Below are 20222 nucleotides of genomic sequence, written 5' to 3'. Positions count from 1 at the left end.
AGTAATGAAGCTAAAAAATCAGCTTCGGTATCACAAAAAAAAAAAAAAAAAAAAAAAAAAAAGAAAGAAAATTATATTTGAAAATATATTAAAATATTACTGTATTGTTGATCAAATAAATGCAGCCTGGGTAAGCATAAGAGACTTCTTTAAAAACATTAAAAATATCTTACTGACCCAAACCCAAATTTAAATCTTCTTTACAGTAGAGAATAGTATTGAATAAAAAGTATATGATGGTCAAGTAAAGTCAACTTTGATTTTATAGCGGTTTATACAATAGAAATAGTTTCAAAGCAGCTTCACAACAATAAACAGGAAAGTAACAGAAATTACGCAAACTTCATAAAATATGAGAACTTCAAATTCTGCTGTAAAGCAGCTGTAGCAAGATAATAGTCATTATTCAGCTCAATTCAGTTCAGTTCAATAAGATATAATGGTAACACTTTACAATAAGGTTCATTAGATGCATGAACTACATTAGTTAACATGAACTACATTAGTTAACATGAACTAATAATGAACTGCACTTATACAGTATTTATTAATTTCAACATTTACTAATACATTATTAAAATCTTGTTAACATTAATGATATTTGTTCCACAAAACCAAAAGCTGCAAGTTTGAGCGGGTTCTTGTTTAATGACCGTATTTTCAGTATAGCAGAGATAAGACAACATTTAATTATTTACATAATTTGAAATGATTAACAGAAACTGTGTGCAAACTTGAGAGAATACTAGTGAAATGCACTGATAAAATTGTTCATGAGAACTGGTTTTTATTGCCAGCTTGAACATGAGCTCGACACTGCTCTAACACAGTCTGAAATGTCAGCCAGCAATTGTGAGTGCACTGAGGGGGGGGGGAATAATAATAATAATAATAAAAACCTGGCAGTCAGTTTGTCCCCAGTAACCCCATTTAAAGTAACACACACAAAATATGAATAAGCAGAGGGCAATTCCTTCACTGAGCTGCAAGGTATTTGTTTTATCTGAAGCAAGAGTGGGGAGTGTTCATGGGGGTGGGGTTTGGCCCTGACTGATCAGTATATTAAACAGAGGAAAGGAAGGAAGGAAGCATACTCAGTTTTTCACTGAGTGTCCACAGTGTGCTTGACCCACATCAAGTGAGCAGAAAAAAATACCCTCAACTGGACTCTGACTGGATCCTGAATGAAACCTAGCTTCTTGCAAAAACACTGAAAGAGGTAAGAACGAGTTCAAGTAGCTATGAAACTTTCTTTTGGTCTTAGATAACAAGCTAAAGATTGTTCTTGTAATTGCATTGTTGTTTGCTTTAAAAAACTAGCAGTGATAGCTTCATGTAAAGTAAGGACTTTCAGGCAACTGAACGTGTGTGCCATAATTCTCAAGAATGTCATGCTCAACATATGTTCACTTATTTGACCACACCTCTTAGCAATAAAAAGCTAAAATGCTTTATAAGAGGGCAAATATTTGCAGACAATAAGTCTTGGACACCTTTGAACATGGATGATTTTATAATGTAATGTACTTTTTAGATGGTAAGAGGACTGATTAAACATTTACTTTACTTTTTTATCAAAAGTGAAGTTTTATCAAATGAAGGCTAAACACAAGAAAGGAAATAAATAATTTTGCCTGGGCACCGAATTACGAAAGTAGGCTAAGGCTTTCTGTATATATAGTGCATTGTGAAAGTGTTACATAATAAGGTGTATATTCTCAGATATTCTCAATGAATAAAAAATAGAACAATGCATTAAAACACTTGTTACTATGCATTATTATGCATTACACCATTTCACTATGGTAATAATGTATAGTTTTGGTTTAAAAATTACAATGTGGTTAAAACATTACAATGTGCATTAGAATTCCTTTATGATTCGAAATAAACTTATAATGCATTGTATATACAGCTTCACAGAAAATACTTAGTGTTCATTTGAGTGTTCTTTTACAAATGTCTGAGTCATGTGAACTTGTGGTTTCAAAAGTCCTTTTTTTATAACACTGACTGCATCCAAAGAATTTGGACAGGAAGAGGCCATTAGCAATCCTTTTCATTGTGCAAGGGTTTAAAGCCTCCTGCTTGCTCCTTGCTAAAAGAAAGCTATTCATGGCTGACTGCAGCAGTGAGACTTTATAACTAAGATATCATTTAAAGCAAACATCACTTGCAGAAGAATTTGCATAAACATTCACTGTTTACATAAGGATGTCACATCCTTGTTATAAAGTCATTAAAATGGTGATGTACAATTGTTAAAAATAGCAGTACAACCATGTCATTAATAGTGATATTTATGCATTGCAAATAATTTACTTGTATAATAGAAAAACAACAGACCTAACTATCATGACATCCATGCTGCTTGTTCTGAGTAACTGACTCATTCATTGAAAGGGGTGTGTTCAAAATAACGGCAGTGTGGAGTTTAATTAGGGAATTCATTCATTCTGTGGGAAAAACAAACAAAAAAAAACAAAAAAAACAGGTGCCATTAATTGTCCTTTATTAAAGAAGAAGGGAAGCAAATGTTTCACACATTGTTATAAAATATATACCTCTCATGCTTCGGGACATTTGGGGATTTCCGTCCGGATTATATATATATAAATATTTTTTGAAAGTGTTTAACTAAGTGCAGTAGTTCTGGTTGCACCCTGCAGACAGTTCTGGTTGTTTCCTCTAGATGTCAGCAAACTGGAAAAAAGAATAGTGTCTCTATCATGTTGTATGCAAGACTTATTCAAATGCACCTGAAGGGAAGAATATTACTTTTTTTTTTTAATGTAATTTCTGCTTTATGTAATTTCCGCCTACCCAAATGTAAAGTCTTTCCATACCCATATACAGTGGTATAAATGCAGTATCCCATGTCATTTTACAGAAAACCCTTTGAAATTACATAAAACACTGCTGAAAGTGATAAATATTGTAGTATATGTTGTCTATTTGTAGCTGTTTGTGGCTGATTGAAGCAGTCATCAGAGTTGGAATGGGCAAATTCCTTAGAATGAGAGCTTTCTTGTGATATATGACTTGACTGTTTTGTGAAAAATATAAAAAATACATTTTCGTAGAAAATTTTCTTCACAATCATTATGCGGAAATTCGTATTTGGGACCAATGCATATGTAAGCTAAATTTTACTGCTTTATGTATCATAAAAACAAAACAGTTACAAAAAACAAAAAACAAAAAAAAAACAGAGAGAGAGAGAGAGAGGAAAATGCACCTCAAATACTTTTGTGCATGACTGTGTAACTGACAACTGAAAAGCTTGTCTGGGTCAATGATTCTTTATCCTGACATTCTTCAAAAGTACACCAGCATCCTGTATTTCCAGTTTTCCATTGCTTACAGTGTTGATGCAAAACACTTTTCCAAATGATGCAATGCTCAAGACGTTTTTCTTGTCAGGACAAGTCATGATAAAGATGAAGTGTGCTTTCATTGTTAGCCCATGGCCTAGTGAAAAATAAATATACTAAAATGTATTTGAAATACATTTATTTTATGCTAAGTATACTACAAATGCATTTACATATTTATCAATATAAATACCAGCAAATTGTACTTTTAGTATACTAAAATTGGTATAGTCTGCTAAATTGGAATTGGAAGTATTTTTGTGTTGAGGTCCAACTAAAGATATACTTAAGTATTTCTGATTGTGCTAAAGTGGAACTATTGCAAGTATACTTTAGGTACACTTTAAATATCTTGCATTCAAATTATACAGTGATCATACTATCCTTACTAATAGCGATATTAAACACATTTTAGGTGTACTATTAAGAAATATGTATTGTGCAATAAAGAACTCCTCCAAATAAAGTTTAATTAGAATATTTATGTCAGTAGATATATTAATGGGTTTGTAGGTAGTATGAAATTAATGTAGGCCTATTTTCACTAGGGCAGACTCTGCATCCATTGCTTCTGAAATGTTTTCTCACCATCACATACCTAACTCGGAAACTCTTAAGAAAATCCAAAGTTACCAAAACTCATAATTATGAGTTGTGCTGATGTTCATGTGCATTTTAACTCATAAATACATTCTTTCTGACATGACTTGAAAACACCGTAACTACTTGACCCCCATTGGCCTGCCCCAACGTCCTACCATTGGTTGAACCTGAAGTTGACGCATATAGACCACAATAATTTATCTATTTTTCGAACACACCATAAAGCCATCACACTCACCAATAATCGGTTTTGCTGTACTTTTGCTAAACAACCGAACTCACTAGAGTGCACACTATTGGGAATCTGTGTTGCAGATTTTGGCACATTTGTCAGTAGGAAACCTTTAGAGTCTAGAAACTTATTGTAGCTAAAGACACAAGTCTCACCATGTATTTCAAATCTGAGAATGGTGAAATTATTTTTAGATGATGCTCAAACATGGTGGAAGTGTCATGGTTGGGGGCTGCATGAGAGCTGCCGGCACTGGGGAGCTACAGTTCATTGAGGGAACCATGAATGCCAACATGTACTGTGACATACTGAAGCAGAGCATGATCCCCTCCCTTCGGAGACTGGGCCGCAGGGCAGTATTCCAACATGATAACGACCCTAAACACACCTCCAAGATGACCACTGCCTTGACTGCCTTGCTAAAGACACTGAGGGGACCTAAACCCTATTGAGCATCTGTGGGGCATCCTCAAACGGAAGGTGGAGGAGCGCAAGGTCTCTAACATCCACCAGCTCCGTGATGTCGTCATGGAGGAGTGGAAGAGGACTCCAGTGGCAACCTGTGAAGCTCTGGTGAACTCTATGCCCAAGAGGGTTAAGGCAGTGCTGGAAAATAATGGTGGCCACACAAAATATTTGACACTTTGGGCCCAATTTGGACATTTTCACTTAGGGGTGTACTCACTTTTGTGGCCAGTGGTTTAGACATTAATGGCTGTGTGTTGAGTTATTTTGAGGGGACAGCAAATTTACACTTTTATACAAGCTGTACACTCACTACTTTACATTGTAGCAAAGTGTCATTTCTTCAGTGTTCATGAAAACATATAATAAAATATTTACAAAAATGTGAGGGGTGTACTCACTTCTGTGAGATACTGTATGTTCAACACTCTTACAGTGTAATTGAATTGCAATTCTAATGTCACCAAAATACATTTGAAGTTTATGCTGAGTGAATTCTGCATTTCAAAACTTAAATACAAGAGTATACTTAAAGTGTACTTAAGTATACTTGGAATAGTTCCACTTTAGCACAAACAAGTATATTTAATACAACTTTAGTTGAACTTTAGCACTGCTTTTGGACAACTAAAATGCATTTAGTACAAAATTAGTCATTCCAATTTAGCAGACTTTAAGTATACCAACTTATAGCTTTAGTTATACTAAAGTACATACGAACAAATTGTGCTTAAGTATACTATTTTTTCATTAGGGAAAACACAAACTTCAACACGGTATTTATCTTTATGTTAAGGTGTTTCTGTGTACCTAGATGCACTAAATAGTTTTGTCATGTACACTGTAAAAATATCCTGTAATTTTAGGGTAAAAAAAACTAACAGCTGTGGTTGCCATAAATTCACCATAAAAATATTGTAATAATGTTTCTAATTTTACAGGATGCCTGTATATTTTAAAACTTATAACCGTATATTTCATTAAGTAATATAATAATAAAAAACCAACTTTAACTACCAAAATCTGCTTTTTACCTTAAAATGTACTGATAGCCACCACGATAATATAGGTGGCACAACAGAAAGCTACATTATGAATCAGAGTTCATCATAAGCAGCCTGTTCAGCCTGTCAGTACTCGTACATAGATGGTACACAGGGTCATACGTTTAAAGACAAAACACCATTAGGGTAACACACAAAAACACTTGCAAAAACAGTTGACCAGTTAATACTGTAGCATTTTTCCAGTATTTTTCTTTAAATATATATATATATATATATATTTTTTTTTTTTTTTTTTTTTTTTTTACAATGTACAGTAATCAAAAACACATGGCTAACTTAAATGCATCAGGTTAAGTTTTTTAAATGCATGACTAATAATTATTCTTATGTAATCCACAGAACCTGGTGCAAGAAAAATGTCAACAAAAAAAATGCCAGCTCAGGAAAACAGCATTTCTCATGGGCCAGTAGCTGGAGTGTTTCTTGAACATTCAAATGAAACCATTACAATATACCAAGCCTACAAGAAACGCTTGTTGAATCCAGGAACATGTCTGGCACTGTTAGAGGCTCAAGCTGCAACAGGAGGAATCATCGACCCTGTCAAAAACAGGACATGCTCTGTTGAAGATGCAGTAAAAGAAGGCATTGTTGGACGTGAAATGAAAGAGAAACTTCAATTAGCAGAGAGGGCCATCATGGGCTACACAGATCCCTACACCAACCAACAAATCTCACTCTTCCAGGCCATGCAGAAAGATGTAATTCCAAAAGAATATGGCATTAGGTTACTTGAGGCACAGATCTCTATCAAAGGGATTTATGACCCTATTGAAAAATGCTACCTAACAGAAGAACAAGCCTATGGGCGAGGTCTCTATGACAAAGATCTTTTCAGAAACCAGATGGATGCTCTAAAAGTATTCTATGACCCAAACTCTCAGGAAAACCTCACTTATCCATCCCTGATAAAGAAATGCACTGCAGCCCCAGAAACAGGTTTACTGCTTTTCCCGATCTACATCACATTTAAAGGCCTCCGCAGAGGTGTGACGTCTGCTCAGCTTCTGGCATCAAAAATAATTGACCAACAGACATTTGAAAATCTACATGAGGGTAAAACCACCACCCAGGATGTAATGTTAATGGAAACAGTGAAAGAATATCTAGAAGGTAAACAGAGCATTGGGGGTGTAGCTATGCTCGCCACAAATAAGAAAATGAGCATCTACCAGGCAATGAGACAAGGAATAATCATGCCGGGTTCTGCTTTGATTCTGCTAGAAGCACAGGCTGCAACTGGATTCATGATTGACCCTGTTGAAAACAAGACATACACTGTAGATGAAGCCATTAAACAAAAACTTGTAGGACCAGAATACCATGCAAAATTGCTTGCAGCAGAACGTGCAGTTACTGGCTACAAGGACCCATACACTGGTGAAACCATTTCTCTTTTTCAAGCTTTGAAGAAAGAACTGATTGTGAAGGAGCATGGAATCCGCTTGCTTGAAGCACAAATTGCAACTGGTGGAATTATTGATCCCATAAACAGTCACAGAGTTCCTGTGGACGTAGCATACAATTGTGGCTTCTTCGATGAGGAAATGAACACCATCCTTAAGGATCCTGAAGATGACACTAAAGGATTCTTTGACCCAAACACAAAGGATAATCTGACATATCTGCAACTGCTGGATCGTTGTGTCATCGACCCTTCTACAGGACTCACATTGTTGCCCATTCAAGATCCATCTGGTAGTCTGAATTACACATTCATTGGCTATGACATCAAAAAAGTCTTCAAGGGTGTCATGGTGAAAGTGACATGTGGAAAATACATGGGGATGACTGTTTCTCTCTGGGAATTACTTATGTCTGAATACTTCACTGAACAGCAAAGGCAAGACTTTATCCAGCAATACAGAAACAGAACACTCACGATTGAAATTATAGTCACTAAAGTCCTGGAGATCATTGAACATTCAGTGAAAACATCTAATGCATTTTTTGAAGGTATAAGGGAAAAAGTAAGTGCAAACCAGCTTGTCGAGGCTGAAATCATCACAGAGCACGATCTAGAAGATCTCAGAGAAGGAAAAAAGACTGTCAAAGATGTTACAGAGAATGAATCTGTGCAAACTTATCTACAAGGTAAACCAAGCATTGCTGGTGTGCTGCTTCCTGACTCACAAGTGATGTCAATCTACCAAGCCCGACAAAAAGGAATTCTGAGGCCAGGAACATCACTTGTTCTTCTTGAAGCCCAGGCTGCAACAGGATTCATAATTGACCCAATTGCTAATCAAAAGTTTACTGTAGATGATGCAGTGAAGGCACGGGTGGTAGGGGCTGATCTTCATGCAAAACTATCCTCAGCAGAGAAGGCAGTGACAGGTTACCACAATCCATACACTGGCAAGAAAATCTCATTGTTCCAAGCAATGCAAAAAGATTTAATTGTGAAAGATCATGGTATACGTCTGCTAGAGGCCCAGATTGCCACGGGGGGCATTATTGATCCTGTAAATAGCCATCGCATTCCAGTTCATATTGCTTATAAACGAGGATTCTTTGATACTGAAATGAATCAGATCCTTTGTGATCCAACTGATGACACAAAAGGATTCTTTGACCCAAACACTCATGAAAACCTTACTTATATGCAGCTTATGTCCAGATGTGTCACTGACCAAAGCACAGGCCTTTGCCTTTTGACAATCAAAGGGAACGACAAGAGAGTCAAGATAGGGGAAAGCACCAAAGAGGCCTTCCAAACCACATATGTCTCTGTGAAATATGGCAGATTCAGCAACAAGAATGTGACACTTTGGGATATCATCAACTCTGAATATTTGTCTGAGGAGAAAAGACAGGAGCTGTTAAAATGTTACAAGTCAAAAACAATCACAATTGAAGAAATCATTACAATAATTTTAGAGATCATTGAGAGCAAAGAAGTACAAAGAAATGCTGACCTCAGTGTAGATGGTCTCAGGGGAAAAGTCTCTATTTTGGAGCTGCTGAATTTGGGAATAATAGATGAAAAAACATACAAAAATGTGATTCAGGGGAAGCTAACAATTGAAGAACTCATTGAGATGGGCACTGTGAGAAACTTCCTCAGGGGATCAAGCTGTATAGCAGGTGTAATATTACAAAAGTCTAATCAGAAAATGAGCATCTACAAAGCCAAAAAAGAAGGCCATCTTACCTCTGGCACCGCATTGTGTCTTCTTGAAGCACAGGCTGCCACTGGGTTTATTGTTGATCCAATTCAAAACAAGAAACTCACTGTTGATGAGGCACTGAAGCAGAAAATCATTGTTCCAGAGTTGTATGAAAAGCTCCTAGCTGCTGAGAAAGCAGTGACTGGTTATGAAGACCCATACACAGGCAAGAAAATATCACTTTTCGAAGCAATAGAGAAAGAACTTATTGTAAAGCAGCATGGCATTCGTCTGCTTGAAGCCCAGATTGCTACAGGTGGCATCATTGATCCTATAACATGTTTACATTTGCCACTTGATGTTGCTTTCCGGAAGGGTTATTTTGACTCTGACTTAAATCAGATCCTTGCTGATCCAAGCGATGACACTAAAGGATTTTTTGATCCCACCACACAAGAAAATCTGACCTACATGGAAATGATGGCACGATGCATCAAGGATCCCGATACTGGTCTTTTACTTCTTCCAGTTGCCGAAAAAGGTAAAACACAAGAAAAATCACAAAAAATTATCTCAGATGTTGAGATTAAGGAAGAATTTGAGAAAAAAAAAGTTATCATTCCTGTTGGCCGTTTCTGTGGGAAATCACTGTCTCTTTGGGAGATAATTCATTCTGAATACTTCACAGATGAACAGAGGGAGCAGTTCTTTGAACAATATTGTTTAGAAAAGATAAATATCATGGATGTTGTCACCATGGTTATCACAACTATTCAAACACTAGAACAGAAAGAAGCAGCTCCTCAAACAACAATGGGCCTAAGAAAACCTGTTTCTGTGCAACAGCTGTATGACTCTGGAATCATTGACACCAGTACTTACAAAGAGCTGCAACATGGTAAGGAGATACTTGAAAATGTGGTTAAACTTGAATCTGTACAACAGTATTTGAAGGGCACTGGAAGTATTGCTGGAATAAAACTTCATCCATCAGGAAAAGTGTTAAGTTTATACATGGCAAAAACTGAAGGCTTACTCACTTCCGATGCAGCACTGTTGTTGCTTGAGGCTCAGGCAGCAACTGGATTTGTTATCGATCCAATCAAAAACACACATAACTCAGTCATGGAGGCTGTCAGAGCTCAACTTATCGGACCAGAGATATTGGAGCACTTGCTATTGGCTGAACGTGCTGTCACTGGCTTCACAGACCCCTACACAAATAAGCAGATATGCTTATTTGAAGCAATGAATAAAAGCCTCATCCCTCGGAAACATGGACTGAACCTTTTAGATGCACAGCTTGCAACAGGGGGAATTATTGATCCAATTGGAAGCTATCGGCTACCTGTTCAGAAAGCAATTATGAAAGGATGCTTGAATAAGGAGACCAGTGATTATCTGGCAAATCTTAGTAAAAGTGAAAAAGGGTTTTCAGACCCCCAAACAAAAGAACCTCTTACCTACCATCAGCTCATGAAGAAATGTGAAAAGGATTCAACAACCGGCCTGCTGCTTCTCCCAATAACTGAAAAGAGTGCTGAAAGCTCAACCTACAATGACAAGCAAATAATAAATGTCTTCAAAGAAAAATCAGTGATCATCAATGCTGGAAAGTTTGCAGACAAACGTGTATCACTTTGGGATGTACTACACTCAGAGTATATATCTGCAGAAAAAAGAAAAGAAGTACTTGACCAATACAAACAAAAGAAACTATCAATTGAGGAGATAACAGAAATGGTGACAGCAATGATAATTGAGGTAACCACAAAAAAGCATTCTTTTAAAGGTCTGAGAAAACAAGTGTCAGCAAGTGAACTATTTGAGGCTAAAATCATCTCAAAAGAAATGATTAGAAGGATTATCAATGAAGAAGTAGATGATGAAGATATAAACAATATGGAATCTATTCAAAAATACCTTGGGGCAACAAACTGTATCGCTGGTGTATATGTCCAGTCAACCAAACAGACCATGAGCATATCTGAAGCCAAAAATAAGGGACTTCTGACACCTGGAACATCTCTGGTTTTACTTGAGGCCCAGGCTGCCACTGGCTTTATGATTGACCCAGTGAAGAACAAAAAACTGTCAGTAGAGCAGGCGGTGGCCGAAGGGATTGTTGGGACAGAATGGAAAAACAAACTGCTGTCTGCAGAGCGGGCAGTTACTGGTTACACAGACCCCAACACAGGAAAAACAATTTCCTTGTTCCAGGCCTTGAAAAAAGATCTGATTGTCAAAGACCATGGTATTCGTCTGCTAGAAGCTCAGATTGCTACAGGGGGCATCATTGATCCTGTGCACAGCCACCGTGTCCCTGTGGAGGTGGCTTACCAAAGAGGGTACTTTGATGAGGAGATGAACAAGATCCTCTCTGATCCAGGTGATGACACCAAGGGATTCTTTGATCCCAACACACAGGAGAACCTCACATACCTGCAACTTGTGGAGAGGTGTGTTAGAGACCCCATCACTGGCCTGAGCCTCCTTGTGATTGTGAAAAAGGGCGAGTACTACTTCTTCATTGATGAACATACAAAGAATATCCTCAAGTCTATGACCACACAGAAAGCAGGAGGTAAATTCCAAGGAGAGCTGGTGACTCTTTGGGATCTGCTATATTCAAATTACATATCTGAGGAAAAGAGGAGAGAACTGGTGCAGCAGTTTAAGTCGGGTACAATAACTATTGAAGAATTCTTAGAAATAGTTCTGACATTGGTACCACAGCAATCAGGAACATGCACCCAAACCATTACTACCACCACCACAGCAACAACAGAGATAACCCAGAAGCACAACTTCCAAGGTATCAGAAAGGATGTGAGTGCTGATGAGTTACTGCTATCCAAAGTCATTGATGAGAAAATGTACAAAGACCTAACTTCTGGAAAGGTCACAGTTGATCATGTAAGTGACATGGACTCTGTGCGAAGATACCTGAAAGGAACGAACAGCATTGCTGGTGTATTTGTGCAGTCTACCAAACAGACCATGAGCATATCTGAAGCCAAAAATAAGGGACTTCTGACACCTGGAACATCTCTGGTTTTACTTGAGGCCCAGGCTGCCACTGGCTTTATGATTGACCCAGTGAAGAACAAAAAACTGTCAGTAGAGCAGGCGGTGGCCGAAGGGATTGTTGGGACAGAATGGAAAAACAAACTGCTGTCTGCAGAGCGGGCAGTTACTGGTTACACAGACCCCAACACGGGAAAAACAATTTCCTTGTTCCAGGCCTTGAAAAAAGATCTGATTGTCAAAGACCATGGTATTCGTCTGCTAGAAGCTCAGATTGCTACAGGGGGCATCATTGATCCTGTGCACAGCCACCGTGTCCCTGTGGAGGTGGCTTACCAAAGAGGGTACTTTGATGAGGAGATGAACAAGATCCTCTCTGATCCAGGTGATGACACCAAGGGATTCTTTGATCCCAACACACAGGAGAACCTCACATACCTGCAACTTGTGGAGAGGTGTGTTAGAGACCCCATCACTGGCCTGAGCCTCCTTGTGATTGTGAAAAAGGGCGAGTACTACTTCTTCATTGATGAACATACAAAGAATATCCTCAAGTCTATGACCACACAGAAAGCAGGAGGTAAATTCCAAGGAGAGCTGGTGACTCTTTGGGATCTGCTATATTCAAATTACATATCTGAGGAAAAGAGGAGAGAACTGGTGCAGCAGTTTAAGTCGGGTACAATAACTATTGAGGAATTCTTAGAAATAGTTCTGACATTGGTACCACAGCAATCAGGAACATGCACCCAAACCATTACTACCACCACCACAGCAACAACAGAGACAACCCAGAAGCACAACTTCCAAGGTATCAGAAAGGATGTGAGTGCTGATGAGTTACTGCTATCCAAAGTCATTGATGAGAAAATGTACAAAGACCTAACTTCTGGAAAGGTCACAGTTGATCATGTAAGTGACATGGACTCTGTGCGAAGATACCTGAAAGGAACGAACAGCATTGCTGGTGTATTTGTGCAGTCTACCAAACAGACCATGAGCATATCTGAAGCCAAAAATAAGGGACTTCTGACACCTGGAACATCTCTGGTTTTACTTGAGGCCCAGGCTGCCACTGGCTTTATGATTGACCCAGTGAAGAACAAAAAACTGTCAGTAGAGCAGGCGGTGGCCGAAGGGATTGTTGGGACAGAATGGAAAAACAAACTGCTGTCTGCAGAGCGGGCAGTTACTGGTTACACAGACCCCAACACGGGAAAAACAATCTCCTTGTTCCAGGCCTTGAAAAAAGATCTGATTGTCAAAGACCATGGTATTCGTCTGCTAGAAGCTCAGATTGCTACAGGGGGCATCATTGATCCTGTGCACAGCCACCGTGTCCCTGTGGAGGTGGCTTACCAAAGAGGGTACTTTGATGAGGAGATGAACAAGATCCTCTCTGATCCAGGTGATGACACCAAGGGATTCTTTGATCCCAACACACAGGAGAACCTCACATACCTGCAACTTGTGGAGAGGTGTGTTAGAGACCCCATCACTGGCCTGAGCCTCCTTGTGATTGTGAAAAAGGGCGAGTACTACTTCTTCATTGATGAACATACAAAGAATATCCTCAAGTCTATGACCACACAGAAAGCAGGAGGTAAATTCCAAGGAGAGCTGGTGACTCTTTGGGATCTGCTATATTCAAATTACATATCTGAGGAAAAGAGGAGAGAACTGGTGCAGCAGTTTAAGTCGGGTACAATAACTATTGAAGAATTCCTAGAAATAGTTCTGACATTGGTACCACAGCAATCAGGAACATGCACCCAAACCATTACTACCACCACCACAGCAACAACAGAGATAACCCAGAAGCACAACTTCCAAGGTATCAGAAAGGATGTGAGTGCTGATGAGTTACTGCTATCCAAAGTCATTGATGAGAAGATGTACAAAGACCTAACTTCTGGAAAGGTCACAGTTGATCATGTAAGTGACATGGACTCTGTGCGAAGATACCTGAAAGGAACGAACAGCATTGCTGGTGTATTTGTGCAGTCTACCAAACAGACCATGAGCATATCTGAAGCCAAAAATAAGGGACTTCTGACACCTGGAACATCTCTGGTTTTACTTGAGGCCCAGGCTGCCACTGGCTTTATGATTGACCCAGTGAAGAACAAAAAACTGTCAGTAGAGCAGGCGGTGGCCGAAGGGATTGTTGGGACAGAATGGAAAAACAAACTGCTGTCTGCAGAGCGGGCAGTTACTGGTTACACAGACCCCAACACGGGAAAAACAATTTCCTTGTTCCAGGCCTTGAAAAAAGATCTGATTGTCAAAGACCATGGTATTCGTCTGCTAGAAGCTCAGATTGCTACAGGGGGCATCATTGATCCTGTGCACAGCCACCGTGTCCCTGTGGAGGTGGCTTACCAAAGAGGGTACTTTGATGAGGAGATGAACAAGATCCTCTCTGATCCAGGTGATGACACCAAGGGATTCTTTGATCCCAACACACAGGAGAACCTCACATACCTGCAACTTGTGGAGAGGTGTGTTAGAGACCCCATCACTGGCCTGAGCCTCCTTGTGATTGTGAAAAAGGGCGAGTACTACTTCTTCATTGATGAACATACAAAGAATATCCTCAAGTCTATGACCACACAGAAAGCAGGAGGTAAATTCCAAGGAGAGCTGGTGACTCTTTGGGATCTGCTATATTCAAATTACATATCTGAGGAAAAGAGGAGAGAACTGGTGCAGCAGTTTAAGTCGGGTACAATAACTATTGAGGAATTCTTAGAAATAGTTCTGACATTGGTACCACAGCAATCAGGAACATGCACCCAAACCATTACTACCACCACCACAGCAACAACAGAGACAACCCAGAAGCACAACTTCCAAGGTATCAGAAAGGATGTGAGTGCTGATGAGTTACTGCTATCCAAAGTCATTGATGAGAAAATGTACAAAGACCTAACTTCTGGAAAGGTCACAGTTGATCATGTAAGTGACATGGACTCTGTGCGAAGATACCTGAAAGGAACGAACAGCATTGCTGGTGTATTTGTGCAGTCTACCAAACAGACCATGAGCATATCTGAAGCCAAAAATAAGGGACTTCTGACACCTGGAACATCTCTGGTTTTACTTGAGGCCCAGGCTGCCACTGGCTTTATGATTGACCCAGTGAAGAACAAAAAACTGTCAGTAGAGCAGGCGGTGGCCGAAGGGATTGTTGGGACAGAATGGAAAAACAAACTGCTGTCTGCAGAGCGGGCAGTTACTGGTTACACAGACCCCAACACGGGAAAAACAATCTCCTTGTTCCAGGCCTTGAAAAAAGATCTGATTGTCAAAGACCATGGTATTCGTCTGCTAGAAGCTCAGATTGCTACAGGGGGCATCATTGATCCTGTGCACAGCCACCGTGTCCCTGTGGAGGTGGCTTACCAAAGAGGGTACTTTGATGAGGAGATGAACAAGATCCTCTCTGATCCAGGTGATGACACCAAGGGATTCTTTGATCCCAACACACAGGAGAACCTCACATACCTGCAACTTGTGGAGAGGTGTGTTAGAGACCCCATCACTGGCCTGAGCCTCCTTGTGATTGTGAAAAAGGGCGAGTACTACTTCTTCATTGATGAACATACAAAGAATATCCTCAAGTCTATGACCACACAGAAAGCAGGAGGTAAATTCCAAGGAGAGCTGGTGACTCTTTGGGATCTGCTATATTCAAATTACATATCTGAGGAAAAGAGGAGAGAACTGGTGCAGCAGTTTAAGTCGGGTACAATAACTATTGAGGAATTCTTAGAAATAGTTCTGACATTGGTACCACAGCAATCAGGAACATGCACCCAAACCATTACTACCACCACCACAGCAACAACAGAGACAACCCAGAAGCACAACTTCCAAGGTATCAGAAAGGATGTGAGTGCTGATGAGTTACTGCTATCCAAAGTCATTGATGAGAAAATGTACAAAGACCTAACTTCTGGAAAGGTCACAGTTGATCATGTAAGTGACATGGACTCTGTGCGAAGATACCTGAAAGGAACGAACAGCATTGCTGGTGTATTTGTGCAGTCTACCAAACAGACCATGAGCATATCTGAAGCCAAAAATAAGGGACTTCTGACACCTGGAACATCTCTGGTTTTACTTGAGGCCCAGGCTGCCACTGGCTTTATGATTGACCCAGTGAAGAACAAAAAACTGTCAGTAGAGCAGGCGGTGGCCGAAGGGATTGTTGGGACAGAATGGAAAAACAAACTGCTGTCTGCAGAGCGGGCAGTTACTGGTTACACAGACCCCAACACGGGAAAAACAATCTCCTTGTTCCAGGCCTTGAAAAAAGATCTGATTGTCAAAGACCATGGTATTCGTCTGCTAGAAGCTCAGATTGCTACAGGGGGCATCATTGATCCTGTGCACAGCCACCGTGTCCCTGTGGAGGTGGCTTACCAAAGAGGGTACTTTGATGAGGAGATGAACAAGATCCTCTCTGATCCAGGTGATGACACCAAGGGATTCTTTGATCCCAACACACAGGAGAACCTCACATACCTGCAACTTGTGGAGAGGTGTGTTAGAGACCCCATCACTGGCCTGAGCCTCCTTGTGATTGTGAAAAAGGGCGAGTACTACTTCTTCATTGATGAACATACAAAGAATATCCTCAAGTCTATGACCACACAGAAAGCAGGAGGTAAATTCCAAGGAGAGCTGGTGACTCTTTGGGATCTGCTATATTCAAATTACATATCTGAGGAAAAGAGGAGAGAACTGGTGCAGCAGTTTAAGTCAGGTACAATAACTATTGAGGAATTCTTAGAAATAGTTCTGACATTGGTACCACAGCAATCAGGAACATGCACCCAAACCATTACTACCACCACCACAGCAACAACAGAGACAACCCAGAAGCACAACTTCCAAGGTATCAGAAAGGATGTGAGTGCTGATGAGTTACTGCTATCCAAAGTCATTGATGAGAAAATGTACAAAGACCTAACTTCTGGAAAGGTCACAGTTGATCATGTAAGTGACATGGACTCTGTGCGAAGATACCTGAAAGGAACGAACAGCATTGCTGGTGTATTTGTGCAGTCTACCAAACAGACCATGAGCATATCTGAAGCCAAAAATAAGGGACTTCTGACACCTGGAACATCTCTGGTTTTACTTGAGGCCCAGGCTGCCACTGGCTTTATGATTGACCCAGTGAAGAACAAAAAACTGTCAGTAGAGCAGGCGGTGGCCGAAGGGATTGTTGGGACAGAATGGAAAAACAAACTGCTGTCTGCAGAGCGGGCAGTTACTGGTTACACAGACCCCAACACGGGAAAAACAATTTCCTTGTTCCAGGCCTTGAAAAAAGATCTGATTGTCAAAGACCATGGTATTCGTCTGCTAGAAGCTCAGATTGCTACAGGGGGCATCATTGATCCTGTGCACAGCCACCGTGTCCCTGTGGAGGTGGCTTACCAAAGAGGGTACTTTGATGAGGAGATGAACAAGATCCTCTCTGATCCAGGTGATGACACCAAGGGATTCTTTGATCCCAACACACAGGAGAACCTCACATACCTGCAACTTGTGGAGAGGTGTGTTAGAGACCCCATCACTGGCCTGAGCCTCCTTGTGATTGTGAAAAAGGGCGAGTACTACTTCTTCATTGATGAACATACAAAGAATATCCTCAAGTCTATGACCACACAGAAAGCAGGAGGTAAATTCCAAGGAGAGCTGGTGACTCTTTGGGATCTGCTATATTCAAATTACATATCTGAGGAAAAGAGGAGAGAACTGGTGCAGCAGTTTAAGTCGGGTACAATAACTATTGAAGAATTCTTAGAAATAGTTCTGACATTGGTACCACAGCAATCAGGAACATGCACCCAAACCATTACTACCACCACCACAGCAACAACAGAGATAACCCAGAAGCACAACTTCCAAGGTATCAGAAAGGATGTGAGTGCTGATGAGTTACTGCTATCCAAAGTCATTGATGAGAAAATGTACAAAGACCTAACTTCTGGAAAGGTCACAGTTGATCATGTAAGTGACATGGACTCTGTGCGAAGATACCTGAAAGGAACGAACAGCATTGCTGGTGTATTTGTGCAGTCTACCAAACAGACCATGAGCATATTCGAAGCCAAAAATAAGGGACTTCTGACACCTGGAACATCTCTGGTTTTACTTGAGGCCCAGGCTGCCACTGGCTTTATGATTGACCCAGTGAAGAACAAAAAACTGTCAGTAGAGCAGGCGGTGGCCGAAGGGATTGTTGGGACAGAATGGAAAAACAAACTGCTGTCTGCAGAGCGGGCAGTTACTGGTTACACAGACCCCAACACGGGAAAAACAATCTCCTTGTTCCAGGCCTTGAAAAAAGATCTGATTGTCAAAGACCATGGTATTCGTCTGCTAGAAGCTCAGATTGCTACAGGGGGCATCATTGATCCTGTGCACAGCCACCGTGTCCCTGTGGAGGTGGCTTACCAAAGAGGGTACTTTGATGAGGAGATGAACAAGATCCTCTCTGATCCAGGTGATGACACCAAGGGATTCTTTGATCCCAACACACAGGAGAACCTCACATACCTGCAACTTGTGGAGAGGTGTGTTAGAGACCCCATCACTGGCCTGAGCCTCCTTGTGATTGTGAAAAAGGGCGAGTACTACTTCTTCATTGATGAACATACAAAGAATATCCTCAAGTCTATGACCACACAGAAAGCAGGAGGTAAATTCCAAGGAGAGCTGGTGACTCTTTGGGATCTGCTATATTCAAATTACATATCTGAGGAAAAGAGGAGAGAACTGGTGCAGCAGTTTAAGTCGGGTACAATAACTATTGAGGAATTCTTAGAAATAGTTCTGACATTGGTACCACAGCAATCAGGAACATGCACCCAAACCATTACTACCACCACCACAGCAACAACAGAGACAACCCAGAAGCACAACTTCCAAGGTATCAGAAAGGATGTGAGTGCTGATGAGTTACTGCTATCCAAAGTCATTGATGAGAAAATGTACAAAGACCTAACTTCTGGAAAAGTCACAGTTGATCATGTAAGTGACATGGACTCTGTGCGAAGATACCTGAAAGGAACGAACAGCATTGCTGGTGTATTTGTGCAGTCTACCAAACAGACCATGAGCATATTCGAAGCCAAAAATAAGGGACTTCTGACACCTGGAACATCTCTGGTTTTACTTGAGGCCCAGGCTGCCACTGGCTTTATGATTGACCCAGTGAAGAACAAAAAACTGTCAGTAGAGCAGGCGGTGGCCGAAGGGATTGTTGGGACAGAATGGAAAAACAAACTGCTGTCTGCAGAGCGGGCAGTTACTGGTTACACAGACCCCAACACGGGAAAAACAATCTCCTTGTTCCAGGCCTTGAAAAAAGATCTGATTGTCAAAGACCATGGTATTCGTCTGCTAGAAGCTCAGATTGCTACAGGGGGCATCATTGATCCTGTGCACAGCCACCGTGTCCCTGTGGAGGTGGCTTACCAAAGAGGGTACTTTGATGAGGAGATGAACAAGATCCTCTCTGATCCAGGTGATGACACCAAGGGATTCTTTGATCCCAACACACAGGAGAACCTCACATACCTGCAACTTGTGGAGAGGTGTGTTAGAGACCCCATCACTGGCCTGAGCCTCCTTGTGATTGTGAAAAAGGGCGAGTACTACTTCTTCATTGATGAACATACAAAGAATATCCTCAAGTCTATGACCACACAGAAAGCAGGAGGTAAATTCCAAGGAGAGCTGGTGACTCTTTGGGATCTGCTATATTCAAATTACATATCTGAGGAAAAGAGGAGAGAACTGGTGCAGCAGTTTAAGTCGGGTACAATAACTATTGAAGAATTCTTAGAAATAGTTCTGACATTGGTATCACAGCAATCAGGAACAAGCACCCAAACCATTACTACCACCACCACAGCAACAACAGAGATAACCCAGAAGCACAACTTCCAAGGTATCAGAAAGGATGTGAGTGCTGATGAGTTACTGCTATCCAAAGTCATTGATGAGAAAATGTACAAAGACCTAACTTCTGGAAAAGTCACAGTTGATCATGTAAGTGACATGGACTCTGTGCGAAGATACCTGAAAGGAACGAACAGCATTGCTGGTGTATTTGTGCAGTCTACCAAACAGACCATGAGCATATTCGAAGCCAAAAATAAGGGACTTCTGACACCTGGAACATCTCTGGTTTTACTTGAGGCCCAGGCTGCCACTGGCTTTATGATTGACCCAGTGAAGAACAAAAAACTGTCAGTAGAGCAGGCGGTGGCCGAAGGGATTGTTGGGACAGAATGGAAAAACAAACTGCTGTCTGCAGAGC

The 20222-nt window shown here is 40.6% G+C and overlaps 2 protein-coding genes across 3 annotated transcripts in view; one reads left to right on the top strand and one right to left on the bottom strand.

The window, feature by feature from the left end:
* The first annotated feature begins 1073 nt into the window (after positions 1 to 1073).
* Positions 1074 to 20222, top strand: part of eppk1 (epiplakin 1) — a 19938-nt gene continuing 789 nt past the window's right edge. The window contains exons 1-3 of the mRNA XM_051873260.1: positions 1074 to 1219; positions 6081 to 13712; positions 15759 to 16649. Coding sequence (XP_051729220.1) covers positions 6098 to 13712; positions 15759 to 16649 — 8506 coding nt within the window. The 5' untranslated portion in view covers positions 1074 to 1219; positions 6081 to 6097. The remainder of the gene's footprint in view (positions 1220 to 6080; positions 13713 to 15758; positions 16650 to 20222) is intronic.
* LOC127501141 (F-box/LRR-repeat protein 6-like) overlaps positions 16705 to 20222 on the bottom strand; it is a 20070-nt gene continuing 16552 nt past the window's right edge. Inside the window, exon 11 of one of the 2 annotated variants that reach the window (XM_051872944.1) lies at positions 16705 to 16852. The gene's annotated coding sequence lies outside the window, so the exon portion shown is untranslated. Of the gene's footprint in view, positions 16853 to 17741; positions 17876 to 20222 lie in introns of those variants that run through there. The other variant, XM_051872945.1, reaches the window with a different exon arrangement.

The sequence above is a fragment of the Ctenopharyngodon idella genome, chromosome 19, assembly GCF_019924925.1.
Source record: "Ctenopharyngodon idella isolate HZGC_01 chromosome 19, HZGC01, whole genome shotgun sequence".
Classification (NCBI taxonomy): Eukaryota; Metazoa; Chordata; class Actinopteri; order Cypriniformes; family Xenocyprididae; genus Ctenopharyngodon; species Ctenopharyngodon idella.
Note: the sequence above shows the minus strand (reverse complement) of the source record. Positions and strands in the feature narration are given on the sequence as shown.